Consider the following 14,585-nt stretch of genomic DNA (forward strand, 5'->3'; position numbering starts at 1 on the left):
ATTTCCCCCCCTGCTGTTAGGCCTAGGTAAAAATCCCCCATATTTTTAATTTATATGAAACTAAGGGAATATGTTTTCATTGTTTGACAGGCAATTTGAGAGAAAGCACCAATATACTCAGGATGTTATTTGTTAATCATTAAACCAAATATTACTTTTCAAATGAGAGATCTAGTAGTTACAATAACTTTGGCATATGTAGAGATTTATTTATTAGGATGCGGGGAGGGAAACATTCTTTTATTTATTAATTAAGTTTTCTGTGTGTATGTGTGTGTGTGTGTTTGTGTGTGCGTGTGTGTAGGTGTGTGTGTGTGAGAGTGTGTGTGTGTGTGTGTGTGTGTTTGTAGTAATACAATGACAAACCATATGGTATATGGTCACTTTGGGTGATTGTAAATTGGTATATTATTAGATATTGTACTGTAGTGTACAAACGTAAATCTTTACTTTTCAAACTTTCTTTGGTCATTTTGGGTGATGGTGAATTGGTAGATTATTACAAATTGTACAGTATAAAAATTACTTTTTCGTTTTTCAAAATGCAAACATAGAAATTTTATTTGCTCACATTGGGTGATGGTAAATTGGTATATTATTACAAATAGTACTGTACAGTACAAATATTGCTTTTTAAATTAAATTGTAAACCTAAAATATTCAAAACTTCTTCCTATCATAAGAATCTTTCAGTAGCAAAGATTATATACTGATACACTTTTAGAAATTGTCTAGTACAAAAAAAATTGACCATCTATCAATCACTCAATTATTCTCTCTTCTTTTGTGCTTCTTTTTTGTACTTTTCATACAAAATATATTCCCCGTAGTAATAATAAATGTAGGTTAATGAATAAGTTGGATTTTTTCATCATAGATAGTACATCATCAAATTAACGTATTAATCATATTTTAGAGTTGCACCTATTTCATTAAATGGCTATTTAAAAGGTTAGGTTATAAAAATAGGGTGGTTTATAGGGTTAATTATAGATAGGTAAGACCAATATACAATAATTATTATTTAAACATTAAAACTAATAAGTAATAACATTAGGAAAAGTATGATTTGAATTATATGTATCTTTAACAATGAAGTATTTTTAATAGAATCCCTGTTGAAATAGAATGAAAATAAAATGGTGAAGATAGCGTAAAGTGGCACCAAAAAAATGAGGTCATACAATAAAGTTGACCAATGAGAGGGCCAGTGTACACTGTAATTGACCAGTGGTAAAATTTATAATGCCCTCTTAGTTGGTATTTTATCGTATGACGTCATTTCTTTGGTGCCACTTTGGTGAATTTAGAAATAAAATTTAGAAATTCAAATCACTTACACTAAAAAAGATAAAACATCATAAAAGTATCCATTATCAAGAAAAATATATATAAAATTTTAAGAATAAAACAAAATATATTTACAAGATGAAGAAAATTGAGTTAGCAGTAGAGTAGCCTTGCTTCTTTAATAGGCAGGTTCTTTCAAAGTGGTCAGTTGAATTTGAATTGCCGAATGTGTACACAGTTTCCTCGATGTTTACTCATCCTATCTCAAACTTCAAAAAAATCTAAATTTGAATGTATAAACGATTTAACATAATACATTCAAAATTTAAATTTAAATGTTTGAAGGTTTTTTAGCTAGTAGTAAATATTGAGATAGGATGAGGAAACACCGAGGAAACTGTGTTTACATTCAGCAATTCAAATTCAACTGACCTTCCAAGTGCTTAGTCGAGCATATAGGCACACAACCCCTTATTTTGAAAATAGAATAAATAGGGAGGAGGGGTAGTTTTTCGTTTTTGGTAGGTTATATTTGGTACTGGTAGCCCCACAAGCATCGAAGGTTTAGGCCACACATGGTTAAGTCCCCCAGCAGAAAGTACCCCCTTAGAGGGGAGTGTTAGGGAAAGAACCCTTTACTTCTATAAAAAAAATCTTACTAATAATTTATGTTATTAATTTATTTTCAGAGCACCTCGGCGAGACGAAGAGAATGGTAAAAACTACTACTTTGTTTCTCAAGACGAGATGATGGCTGATATTGCAGCTAACGAGTATTTAGAGTATGGTGAGTATACTATTTTTAATTAGTTTATGTTTCCTAATGATTGTCTGTCTGAAATGTGATTTTCTCGGCTTTCATACAAGATAGAGGGCAGCTGAAAGATATTTTTGTAAAAGTCCACTATACAATTAAGCATCAAGTATATAATTTACTTGGTCTGTGGCCACAGTAAAAGTGTCTGACTATGCCGTTAGAAAAAAATAACAATTAACCAATGAGAAGCCAGTATTCACAATGCTAAAATATATAGCGGCCTCTCATTGGTTAGTTGTTAATTTTTTCGTACGTCATAGTCAGACACTTTTACTGTTTTCTGGTCTGTCAGTCTGTCCGTAACCCCCTGACAAACTTTTTTTCCTTGGGGGTAGAAATTTTATCTATGGACAATTTCTCGTGGGACGGTGGTCGTAACCTCCCCCCTAATAGTTACAAACATCCTCAGAACCTTTGAGAAGCTACTTTGTCATGGGGAGAACCATATCGGTTCAGCTTTTAGCTAGATTCTTCGGCAAATACAAACAGACAGACAAGCACACACAGATTCTGTTTTTTCATTATAAGGATAAAAATACAAGTTTATTATTATTAGCGTTGCCTGTACTTATGATTGTCCTTGTTTTATCGAATACTAAAGCGAATCAACACTAGAAATATTTAATATTCTTATTTTTAGGTACCCACGAAGATTCCATGTACGGGACAAAACTAGAAACTATTCGTAATATTCATTCTGAAGGACGTATGGCAATACTTGATGTTGAACCACAGGTAAAGATATATATAGTGTAGCCGTGCTAGATAGATAGATAAGGCAAAAAAAGATAGGATATAGCCTTGCTAGAAGGGAATACAAAATAGAAAAGACAAAAGTTTAAGGATTTTCCGTTCAGTGAAATAAAATTAGGTTTTGTAGAACGCGCTAGGCGTGAAAAGAATTAGTTTAAATATTAGACTATGTTTTATCATAGTGGGAGGTGTCATTGTACTTGTACACAAAGTTTTATAATCACTTTATCTTATTCGTTGGCTAACAAATCGAAATTTTATTGGTTTGTTCCAAACTAGTAGCGTCTAAACTTTTGAACCAATAATTTTAATTTACAGAACGAATATTTTTTAACATCATTGGGGAAGTACATCAGTTTATTGACCATTGTCTTATCCCTTAAGATCCTTTACAAAATGTGAATCCATATTTCATAATAATCTTCCCAGAAGCGTGGTGTACATTTTCTCTCTGGTAGCCCATACGTTTAAAATATAATGCAGTAGCTATAAATTACTTATTAACCTAACTTCCTCTTACTGGGTAATGGATATAGTATGTGCGTGGATATATTGACAGGGGAAAATTTTTCGTAAATTTACCCTGCTAATATGGACGTCAATTATAGGTCAGTTTGTTCGTCTAGTAGAAGGGGAGGGTATGGGGTACAGGGGATGGAGGTATCGTTGTTTTAGCCAGCAGCGAGTATTACTTTATCAGAATACGTGAAAATTGTGCAACATCCAAGTAATAATATATCGATTTATAAGGTGTCCTATTATCTTCACATAAATATCAAAAGCTCAATTTTATATTCCCACTAGCGGCTTCGCCCCAAGAGGAATTTTTTTAAAAATGATGTGAGCATGGGAATCATTACATTTTCTATTACCTGCCTAGCCGAAAAAAACGAATGAATCGCCAATTCTAGCTGAAAAAATTGTGAATGAGTCGCCAATTTTCGCGAATAAATGGCGAATTCGCAAAATATATGCAAAAAAAATTCTGTAAAAATATTGGGACGTATTTTTGTTGTTGTTTTTTTTTAAGAGGGGTTGTCCCACCCCCAAGAAAATATCCTAAAACCACCAGAGGAACAGTAGGTATATTCCCTGAAGAGAAGAATCCAATCGGTTTTGTGTTTACCGAGATCTTAAGGGACGTACGGACAAACAGTCATACATCATTCTACTTTGTATTATAGATAAAAATCTTTTATGATTGATTATATCTGTACAAATATTCTAAAACAAGCCTTAAATGTATTAAAAACTACTATTATCCAGGGATCTTAAAGGATAAGACAATGAACGAGTAATTGATAAACGAAATTAAAACTTCTAAAAATTAAAATATTTGTAGAACAGTTCTGAACCTGCAAGTATGCACAATCAAGTCAAAATCTAAAAAGGTCCCCAAATTCGAAGAATTAGTAAAATTTTCTGTTCATTGTCCCCTCCTTCTCTCCTTGCTATTATCCTTAATATTTATGGTTGAATTTTGCGGTTTTATTTAACTGCTTTTTTTGCGTGATTGTCATTGCACAACATGAGTATATATAAGTTATAGTTACAGTATCATGAAGGTGTGACCTTATCAAACAAGAATGAAACTTTACATAGAAAACTAAACTCTAGATAAATAAATCATAATTAAATTGCTATTAGGATGTATATATGTACTAGAAAAGGTTATGTTATATTCCAGTAAGTCGTCGGAACCGATTAAATTCCGCAGGATTAGAACCGGTTTTCAGCTAAACTGAAAAATCATCTATAGCACAGTTTTACAGACAAGTTTCCACTAACAATGTTAGAATATAAAAAGACATAAAATTAATATCAGTTTTGACTTTGGCCCTCTTGAATCTAACAAAACTGGTTCAAATTTTATAATTTTTCATTTTGATATCCGCGGAAAGCTGTCTATAATACGATGCGATAAATAACTATTAATTTACTTATTTTATTTTAGGCCCTGAAAATCTTGCGGAGTGCGGAATATGCTCCTTATGTCGTCTTCATTGCTTCCCCTTGTCTTCAAACTATTCAGGTATCTATCTATTTAGCTTCATACATATCTATCTGTCTACCTATCTGAGTATCTGACTATATTTCTATCTGAATATGTTACTTATAAATTTCTATATCTTTATAAGCTTTTTAGTTAATATTATCCTTATATTTATTTCAAGAAGAGGAAATATAATAGAGAGAGATTAAGAGAAAGAGAGTTGGAGTGTGTGTGAGGGAGGAAAATATAGAGAGGAAAGGAGAGACAAACGACTTCATGTTATTTTGTTGTTAAAAAAATTTAATGTTTAGGTTGCGTGATTTTTTGAAATTTTTACATGGATTTTTTTCCACGCAAGTGGATTATCCTCATTTTTTGGGGTTAGGGAATGGGTTATAAAATTAAGAATTATAATTATTTTATTAAAAAAATGTAGAGTCCTTGATTTTTAGTTTGGACTTTGCAAAATATATATCTTATTTTAGGATTTTGACGGTTCTTTGGAGCGGTTGTCAAAGGAGAGTGACAGTTTAAAACAAGCTTTCGGCCATTATTTTGACCTCACCATTGTTAATAATGATATTGATGAAACTATAAGGTAGGCACACCAAGGGAAAAGGGAATGTGATTCTGACAACCTCCTTCCCCTTTTTCTCCCCATCTTGCCCACACCTCTTCAATTACATGAAAAAAAACAAAATATACTTCCACCTTTCTTTAAGAGGTTTCGTGATTTTTTGTAGAATTAATTGCTAGAATAGCTACCCCTTGACTGTGGCATAACACATAGTATTGCGTCATAATCAAATTCCCCTGCTCCTATGTCAGATGCTCTACTGTAAATTCCCCTGCTCCTATGTCAGATGCTCTACTGTAAATTCCCCTGCTCCTATGTCAGATGCTCTACAATACTGTTTAAAGTAGAGGGAGAAAAAATGCTTTATCCTAAAACAGGCACAACGCATTACTATGCACATTTACACCTCACAGACAAAGGTCGTACAATCAGGGTTTGTTGTCTGTAGCAAGATTTGATTTAGAGACTTATCAAAATAAGACCTAATGGTATATTAAGTCTTTAAGAGATTATCCAGTTTATAATGTATTTGTAGCGCCATTGAAACTTGCAAGTACTGATGCTTTGATGATAAGACAGTGGGAAAGATCTAATTATAGAAATGCTTTACGTGTCTTGTCGTACTAGGAATCACAGACGGAAATACTGGCCAACTCTTTAAACGGAAAAGTGTAAAATAGTTATTTATCCCATCGTATTATAGACAGCTAACCTTGGATATCAAAATTGTCTGCAATACATGATTTAATTATTGCTGATAACTGGTTTAAATTTAGCGGATATTATTCGGTTTCGAAGCCATACTGGGAAGAAAAATAATAAAATTGTAACAAAACCCACATTCCACACAAAAGCGGTTAGCTGAATTTGAGTGTTCGATTGTGTACACAGTTTCCTAGGTGGTTCCTCATCCTATCTCAATATTTACAACAAGCTGAAAAACTTCCAAAAAAAATGTATAATGTATAAAGTGTTTATACAATCAAAATTTTACTTTTTCAAATTTAGATTTTTTGGGAAGTTTGAAGCTTTTTTAGCTAGTAGTAGGTAAATATTGAGATAGGATGAGAAAACACCGAGGAAACTATGTACACAATCGGCAACTCAAATTCAGTTGACCACGAAAGCACAAAAGGAAGGGAAATATATTATTTCTAAATATCTGGAATTAGATAAAGATTTATGAGATATAATAGAATCATTTCCCAGTTAGATATTTGTTCTGTTTTCTTTAAACAAATATTATATTTTTATAATGTTTATGTTATAATAAACAAAGAAAATAAAGCGGCTATAGAACTATTTATTTTAATAAAGGTTATCAAAAAAATTAATGTTATTTGCATTTTCGAACGTTAATATTTCGGTTACTTATTAATATGTTATTGTTTAATATACAATAAAACATATAAAATTTTCGGATTACGAAAAGAAAATGAAGTAGCGGGTTTTGTCGTATTTTCACAGTTGATTTTCTCCTATATCTAGCCCCTGTGGGGGGCTGTAACCCTGCAGAGCCAATTTCCTAACCCTGTTAAGAAATCGTTAACATTTACCTGGCCTTCTTATCAAAGCTACTGTGAAAGTACGATACAAACCCACTACTTCGTTTTCTTTCCATGATCCAAATTTTCTTTTATAACTTAATTGTTTTGCTTTTAGAATCCTAGAGCGTGCTCTGGAGAAGATTAACACAACACCCCAGTGGGTCCCAATTTCTTGGGTTTACTGACACTCTAACATCTATCTAAAAGGTAAATAAATTTGGCTTTGAATTGATTTGAAATTTGGCGAAGAAAAACCAACCACCAAAAAGTACCTGCCATTGTCCCATGTATTATTGTTCAAATCCAATTATATAAAGTATTAAGGTTTTTTATCCATATCTTAAGATTTCACTGTACCTATTTAAGGAACACTCAAATCGGTCCAAGGATGATTTTAGGAAATTTGCATGCCTTTTTCTCCCTTTAAAAACAAAGTCTCTAGATGCTATGGGGCACCGTCTAGTTATTTATAATATATGTATTTAACACTTGTGGGTATAGTGTAAGTGTTGAAATTTATTTAGATTGCCAATATTGACAAAAATGGTAATTAGAGAAATGCAAACAAGTTTTGATTTATTAGTAGACCTTTAAAAGGGGTTCTATAAGGGTACTTGTAATTAAAAATTTAAGTATAAAAACGATTTTGGAATTTTTCTAAAATATTTATTTTCTTGCAGATAGAAATCCGGAGGCTTTACGAAGATATTTAGAACAACTTGACTCAGATGAATACACTCAACACAAACCCGCCACAACCATGCAGGTGCAGCAACAACAGCAACAAGACCACGAGTGGGCACAGCTGGTGACCGGCCAGGTAGCGGGCAAGGTGTCCGGTCTAGTCACCGGTCCCAAGCTGTCACAGGGCTGGCGCTTGACCGGCAAACAGCTGTCGCAGGAATGGGAAATGCCGGGCAACGGTTCGGCGGGCAAACAATCTCAGGAAAATGCACATGCTCTAAATAAACAACAACAATCGCACATGTCGTCAAAACCAGATGTTGGTGGTTGGCAACAGCAGGGAAACCATATCCCACAACAACACAAGCAACAGCATCACCTAGATGAATGGTATCTTGAAACCTGCGACTCTCAACAGCCACAGCAGAATTGGCAGCAGGATTATCCGCAACAACAGCTGCCAAAACCACCGCCAGAATGGCAGCTGCAGCTTCTCAATAAACCGCTGCCGCCGCCACCAACACAGCAGCAGCAACAGCAAATAAATTGGCAGCTGCCATCAGCCGGGGGACAACAGAAAGAAGACTTTAAAGATCAATTCTTTGATGAGGGTAGTATTGTTGGAATAAGCAGCTATTGTTAAAACAAAAAGCATAAAATAGCAGTTGATTTTAAATGTGCTTATTAACAATATCATAAATATCAAAATTTAACAGAATCTCAAAAAGGCAATTCAAAGAAAAAATGCATAATTATATGAAGAAGTTTTAACAATCTCTGTAATAATTCACTATAATTATATTTGAAAATTTAGTTACCCTTTAAATATAGCCCCTTAAAATTACAAAGTGATAATGTGTAGATTTAGAGAAAAAATAACCATATCTAAAATTAAAGTAGAAACATTAAATTTAATGAAAATCTTGATTTACTACAGAGATTGAAACTCTTTAAAGTCAAATTATTTTCTTCTAAATTGTGGTTTAATTTGAAAGAAAATTTTATTTGATCAAATCAATTTAATAAAAAATAAGGGGCATCATTTTTAAATAAGATTATGTAATTTCAAATGATAACATAATAATGTTACTAAATATCATTGTTAATGAAGAAGCTGCCAAAAAAAGTGAAAACCAAATTAAAGAGTAATAATTATTTTGATCTAATAAAGATGTATGGAATCTCTTGAATTGAAGAAATAGGATTACTGCCGTCATTATGATTTTAAAAGACAAAGTGTTAATAGCTTTTACATAAAGCTGAATGTTAGTAGTTTTAATCAAAATTTGTTTATTAAAGTGTTCAAGTCAGTTGGTAACCCCTTAATAATTTAAATTAATGACAAGATTTTACCAAGAAAGTTAGAATTTAAGTTTATAGAAAGCCAAGTTTTTAATTTTTTAATAATTTTCTGTTTTTGGTAAAGTCTAATAATGTAGTAGAAATTTTTTTAAATAATCGTTGCAAGTTAAAACCAAAGTAATTATATATGAAAATTGTTTTTTTATGTGAAAAATAATTATAAGCAATGTGTAAATCTACAAAGTATATATTTTCAATTTTATTTCTTGAAAGTCTACTTGTGTGTTGAATTAAAAAGTCATGTTTTTAACTTTCTAGTTCGGTCAGATTAAGTTATACTTTTTAAATGGATAGTATTTGGAAGATTTATTCGTTAATTTATTTACTAAAAGATTTGTTTTAATATTATTTAATTTTAAAAAGTAAATTATCCATTTAAAAATATATATATCTCTAAATCTGACCCATTTCGAATCCCAGTGGAAAAATAGGGCTTATTTAACTATTGAATTTTGTATTATTAAAAGTGTTGCTAAAGTCAAACTGCTTTGAATTGGATATTTATTTTCAATTTGTTCAACTTATCTTTCGACTCTAGTTAAGACCCTTTTAGAGGTTTTTGATATTCATGTTGTTTAGAAATTAATCCTTTTACTGATCTCTTTTGTATTTAATGTTAAAGATTGAATTATGAAAATAATTTTTGTTTAAATTTTTGTTTTTAATTGTTTGAGCTTACCTTTATCAAGTAATTATAAAATGTACATCAAATTTTACCAAAGATATTAAGTTGCTCAATTAAAATCTTTGGCAAAGTTTAAAAGTATTTTAAAATGAATTTAAAAAAATGCTAATTTTGTAAAAAATAAAATCTATTCTTAAATTCAATAAAAATAAAGCTATATTTTGATAAGCAAACCATATAAAAAAATGTGCAATATTAGATTAAGATTTAAGTTGTTTTAATGACTTGTTTTGTTTCAAAATTTAGTTTAACTTTGTACCTGACTGTTATTATGTCAATTTGATTATCTGAAACTTGAATTTATAAATAATAAAACCTTAGAAAACGATAGGATCTAAAAAGAAGTAATAATAAATTTAATTTCTAAGATTATCAAATTGACAAAATCTTATCTCCTGCTAATTTCTAACCCTTTTCATTTGTAAAATTTATTTCGAGAAATTTTTAGAAATACTTTTCTGTTAAACTTTTGTGCAAGAAAACTTATGTTTCTGTTATTTTGAGAATAAAAATCCTAGGGCATAATGCAATACATAAAAAACATACCAATAAAAGCTTTGCTGAGCAGGCTATGTCACGGGCCTGACAAAGTAGCGGCAGTGCAGAGAAAATAGACTTTAATGTTTAGCATAAAATGTTCACGTTCTTCCAGGGTTGCCAGGTTTTTGGTTAAAATGAGCACGGAAAATCTTTTTTTTCTTTTCTTAACGAAAAAGGCTTCCTTTAGTTTTTCTAATTATTTGTTGTTAATTGAATTGCTCAATTTAATCAAAACTTATGGAGACTCAATAATGTTTATTATTCTATTCATTAATTATGTGTGTATAATTATTTATTCATCAGTTTTTTTATAATTAAAAACGAAAAACATTTAGTTTACGAGTACTCTGATAATGATTATATTTATAATGTAAATTACAACAACATGCATGCTATTATTAATTATAAATGAAAATGTTAAATTACGTGTAAATCTACGCGCCAAGAATGAAATAAGTCAGGATGTAAAAATGCAAGAACGTCCAAGGGGGGTGTTTGATTTTAGTTCCTTTTTTACCCTTTTGGAGCTGTAAATCTCTTCCTTATTTTCCTTATTGAGTAACATTGAATCTTCAAAAGACTATTCGCTTATTCTTCTCTATGATGACTAAGTTGTCAGAGCTTATAGAGTCATTTACAAAGTTTAAATTAAGAAAGAAGGTCGTCTTCAAAACAAAAACAGAATGGTACCAATTTACCACCTCCCCCCCTCCCCCTTGGACGTTCTTGAGACAAAAAATGAATCTCGTTTGCAACTGTGAAGTTTCTGGATGGAGTGAACTATAGTTTGAATAATAATGTATAAACTGATAAGGGAATTTATCATTCTTAATCAAAATAAATATAAATAATTGTCGGCGTGTTTTTTTAAAATTTTTTTTTTGTTGCCAAGCTACTCTGTATGTCCTGCTTGTCAGTCTGCTTGCATTATGAGAAGCTCCTATTGTTTTTTGTCTGATCCTTTTTGATATTATCTATTGACTTTGCACTTTAAAAATTTTATTTTAGAAAGGCTCCTTTAATTTAACAGTCATATCCTTTATTTTATGTTTTTGATTTTTGAAATCATTTCAGGAAAAAGGGAAATAAAATAAGTTTTAAGCAAATTCTACACCATGAAAATATTTAATTTTCTACTTTTTTAAATGGAATTAATTGTCTGATTAGCAGTCACTGAATCGTTTATAGTATACAACAAACACTACAATAATTGAATCCTTTGAAAATAAAATATAAATTATTGGTTGTGTTGTGAATAAATGTCAAAATTTAGATGTATAATCCAGACAACTACCTGCCCCATGTGGTGGAGACCCTTTTTGTCTGCTAACAAAAGCAAATTATTTTTTTCTTTTGTAGGAATTTGGCTGTGTTTCCGACGCTATTAGCTGATTTTAAAGACCCAATACAAAATACAGTGATCTCGCCTTGTAGGTAGAGTTCAAAATAGCTCATGCCTTTTCTATTATTTTACCACAATTTCTTGCTATATTTCGTTGTAACATTTAGCTAAATAAATCGGCTACGATTTTTTCATGATTGGTTAACATCTTAGGACGTTAACAACCTGGGTTCCAATAAAGGTTTGGTTCTTAAAAATAAATTAAAATGTAAGAATTTTTATATATATTTTTAACTAAACAACATACATATTTTACACCAAGTTATAATTACAATTATAATCACAAAATAATATTTAAATATAAACTTTTTAACAGTATTAACAATTTACATCTCATTTTTTTAAAGTATCACTCATTTTGTATTTTTACATTTTATTTCATTACTTTAGAATATAGGCTCTTTAAATAGACATGAAATGTGTTTTATAAGATGCCTTAAAAATATAAATTAAAACATTGATGATAGCATATCTACAATTTTCTTTCAAATCTTTTACTTTTAATGTTCTTTAACTGAGAAACAACCTGAAAAAAAAGATTTTTTTAAAAGTACATACATCGCTTTATCTCTTTTGAAATGCATGGGACCTTAATGGATCAGACAATGAACGATACATTGATGTATATCTCTCATAATGATAAACAAAACTACCCCTACTGCAGGATCTGTAGGTATTGGCTAAAGAGGGTTTCTCTTCTAGTTTAAACAGACCAATCAAAAATAGTACAAGTACGCAAAATTTATCATAAGCCAAGGAATTAACGAAATAGTACCAGTATAATTTACAGTCCATATCCTCGTCCTTCCTGGTGATGAAAATGTGATCTCCTCTTTTCTTTTTCTATGTTCTAAACACTTTGGTACTGTGTCTTAACTTTTAGGTGTGAAAATAAACCAGCTAAAATTCTCAGGTTTTTTTTCATTTCAGGGAAATTGTTGTCTATAAACATCGTAATAACATACACATTATGTTCATTGTACTCAAGAAAAATTCTCATACTGCAGATAAGAGAGCATCTGAGTTTTTATCTTATCAAAAACATTGGATATAAATATTGCTGCGCTACTATTGGACAAAATTTCACTTGTGTGTAAAAACACTTTAGAAACACCTTAACTTAAGTTTTTTTTCTTTTGGAAACTTGATTTTCGCAAGTAAGTAAAGACAGGGAGGAATGGGACATTGGTCTGTTAATTACACTAGTTCTCTAAGATTTGTAATAACGTTTTTTATTCGCAGGCTCAGCAACTTAGGGGACTTTATTGATATTGATTCGTTAGTTTATTAAGTTGAGTTTCCGAACGTTTCAACCACTAATTGTAATCTATAAAAGGGAGAATTTTGTGTATCATCATTGGAGATGTACATCAATTTATCGGCAATTGACTTATCCCTTTAGATACCTGAAGTAAACAGGTATCAGGGATACAACAATCTGCGTGGAATTATTAGCTGATAGACTGACTTTTAAAAAAATATGCTTCTATGCTTATTTTTAGGGGTTATAAGATCCCTGCGGTGATAGAGCACTTAATTATCTTGATAGTTAATACTAAGACTGCAATATGTGACACATGTAAAATGATTTATATTTTTTAACCCTTAACAGTCGGGCCCCTTGCCCCAGCGGCCGCAGCTGTAATTGGCAGCTGCCAGCCGCCGCAGACGGCGGAAAGCGTGAAAAAGGCGGCGGATCTTTATGAACTTTCAATACGTTATGTAGACATGAAAGAAAAGCTTAAGATTAAAATTTGAAGTCTCTAAGTCAAAAATTGTGGCCACAGGAGCCTTTTAAAGATTTCTGGAGACCTGGAGGATCAGGACCTGCAGGATCATACCTGGAATCTGAAATTGACGTGAACACCTATATTTAATATAAGGATATACTACTAGAGGATATTTTAGTATTTTGGTAAGATAAAGTGCTTTGTTTAAGTCAAAAAATATTTTTGCTCTTTACCTGGATGACCCTACCAGGTTTGCTGGAATCCTGTGCCCGCCAGGATGAAAATATTCAAAGAATTTCCAACTCTTAGTTATATGTCATACCCATACTTAAAAAGTCACGCAGTTTGGGCTCTTTATCATTTACACACAGAAAATGAGATAGAAAAAACCGGAGGGGGGGGCATTCAACGCCCTCTCACCCCGACCGTTAAAGGTTAAGTTAAGGTTAAGTTTTAAAGAATTTCAGTTTATTTTAAAACCACCTTATATAATGAAACTATATAAGTCGAACTGAAACTTATACAGTATTAAACTGTAACAGTAAGACCTTAGAACTAGCATCATCCTGTTAAACTTTAGCGTTGTCACTGTATTTACTTCGATCATCATTTTAATTTCTCTATTGAAATAGAATTACACTGCAGAATATATTTTTTTTAAAACTATTGTTAGTCAGGGAGTAAGGGAGGGGATAATGGCAATTAATTCAATATAAGAATAATATATCAAAGAAAGGGCATGAAATCCATTTTATTTCAATAAATTTATAGGAAATTATAAAGGGATTGTTAATTGAATAATAGATTTCCATAGCGTCATGTAAAGTGAAAAACAACTTGTTTTTGATGAAATATATTAAGGTTTAATGGTGTGATTTTTATATTACAAGATTATTGGACCCGGCCAGCTGCTAGCAAGAATATGACTGCCCCTTTTTACTCTGTTTATTTCCCTTGCCCCTTGCCCCCACCTCCCTTCTCCCTTCTCCCCGTCTGCTACATTCCAAACTAACACAACGAGTAGTTATTTCCCTTGCCCCCACTTCCCTTATCCCTTCTCCCCGTCTGCAATATTCAAAACATACACAACGAGTAGCGGCATTTCATGCGCAAGTACCCAAACTCAGTCAGAAACTGCTAAATTCTTGCACATTCCCTTTAAGCCAGTACCCAAAGTCTGAGAACCCTAAAAAATGAATATTCGA

General features: G+C 31.5%; 2 protein-coding genes across 6 annotated transcripts in view; one reads left to right on the plus strand and one right to left on the minus strand.

Annotated features, from left to right (window-relative positions):
* CASK (peripheral plasma membrane protein CASK) overlaps positions 1-11,104 on the plus strand; it is a 139,968-nt gene extending 128,864 nt beyond the window's left edge. For all 5 annotated transcript variants that reach the window (XM_080167664.1, XM_080167660.1, XM_080167663.1 and 2 more), the window contains 6 exons: positions 1,980-2,077; positions 2,748-2,842; positions 4,815-4,892; positions 5,339-5,451; positions 7,093-7,184; positions 7,658-11,104. In XM_080167664.1, the coding sequence (XP_080023790.1) occupies positions 1,980-2,077; positions 2,748-2,842; positions 4,815-4,892; positions 5,339-5,451; positions 7,093-7,162 (454 nt within the window). In that variant the 3' untranslated portion in view covers positions 7,163-7,184; positions 7,658-11,104. The remainder of the gene's footprint in view (positions 1-1,979; positions 2,078-2,747; positions 2,843-4,814; positions 4,893-5,338; positions 5,452-7,092; positions 7,185-7,657) is intronic.
* A 750-nt stretch (positions 11,105-11,854) lies between these two features.
* Positions 11,855-14,585, minus strand: part of LOC145324405 (uncharacterized) — a 39,002-nt gene continuing 36,271 nt past the window's right edge. Inside the window, exon 17 of the mRNA XM_080166996.1 lies at positions 11,855-12,176. The gene's annotated coding sequence lies outside the window, so the exon portion shown is untranslated. The remainder of the gene's footprint in view (positions 12,177-14,585) is intronic.

Source organism: Acartia tonsa, chromosome 7 (assembly GCF_053477335.1).
Source record: "Acartia tonsa isolate MP-2025a chromosome 7, ASM5347733v1, whole genome shotgun sequence".
Classification (NCBI taxonomy): Eukaryota; Metazoa; Arthropoda; class Copepoda; order Calanoida; family Acartiidae; genus Acartia; species Acartia tonsa.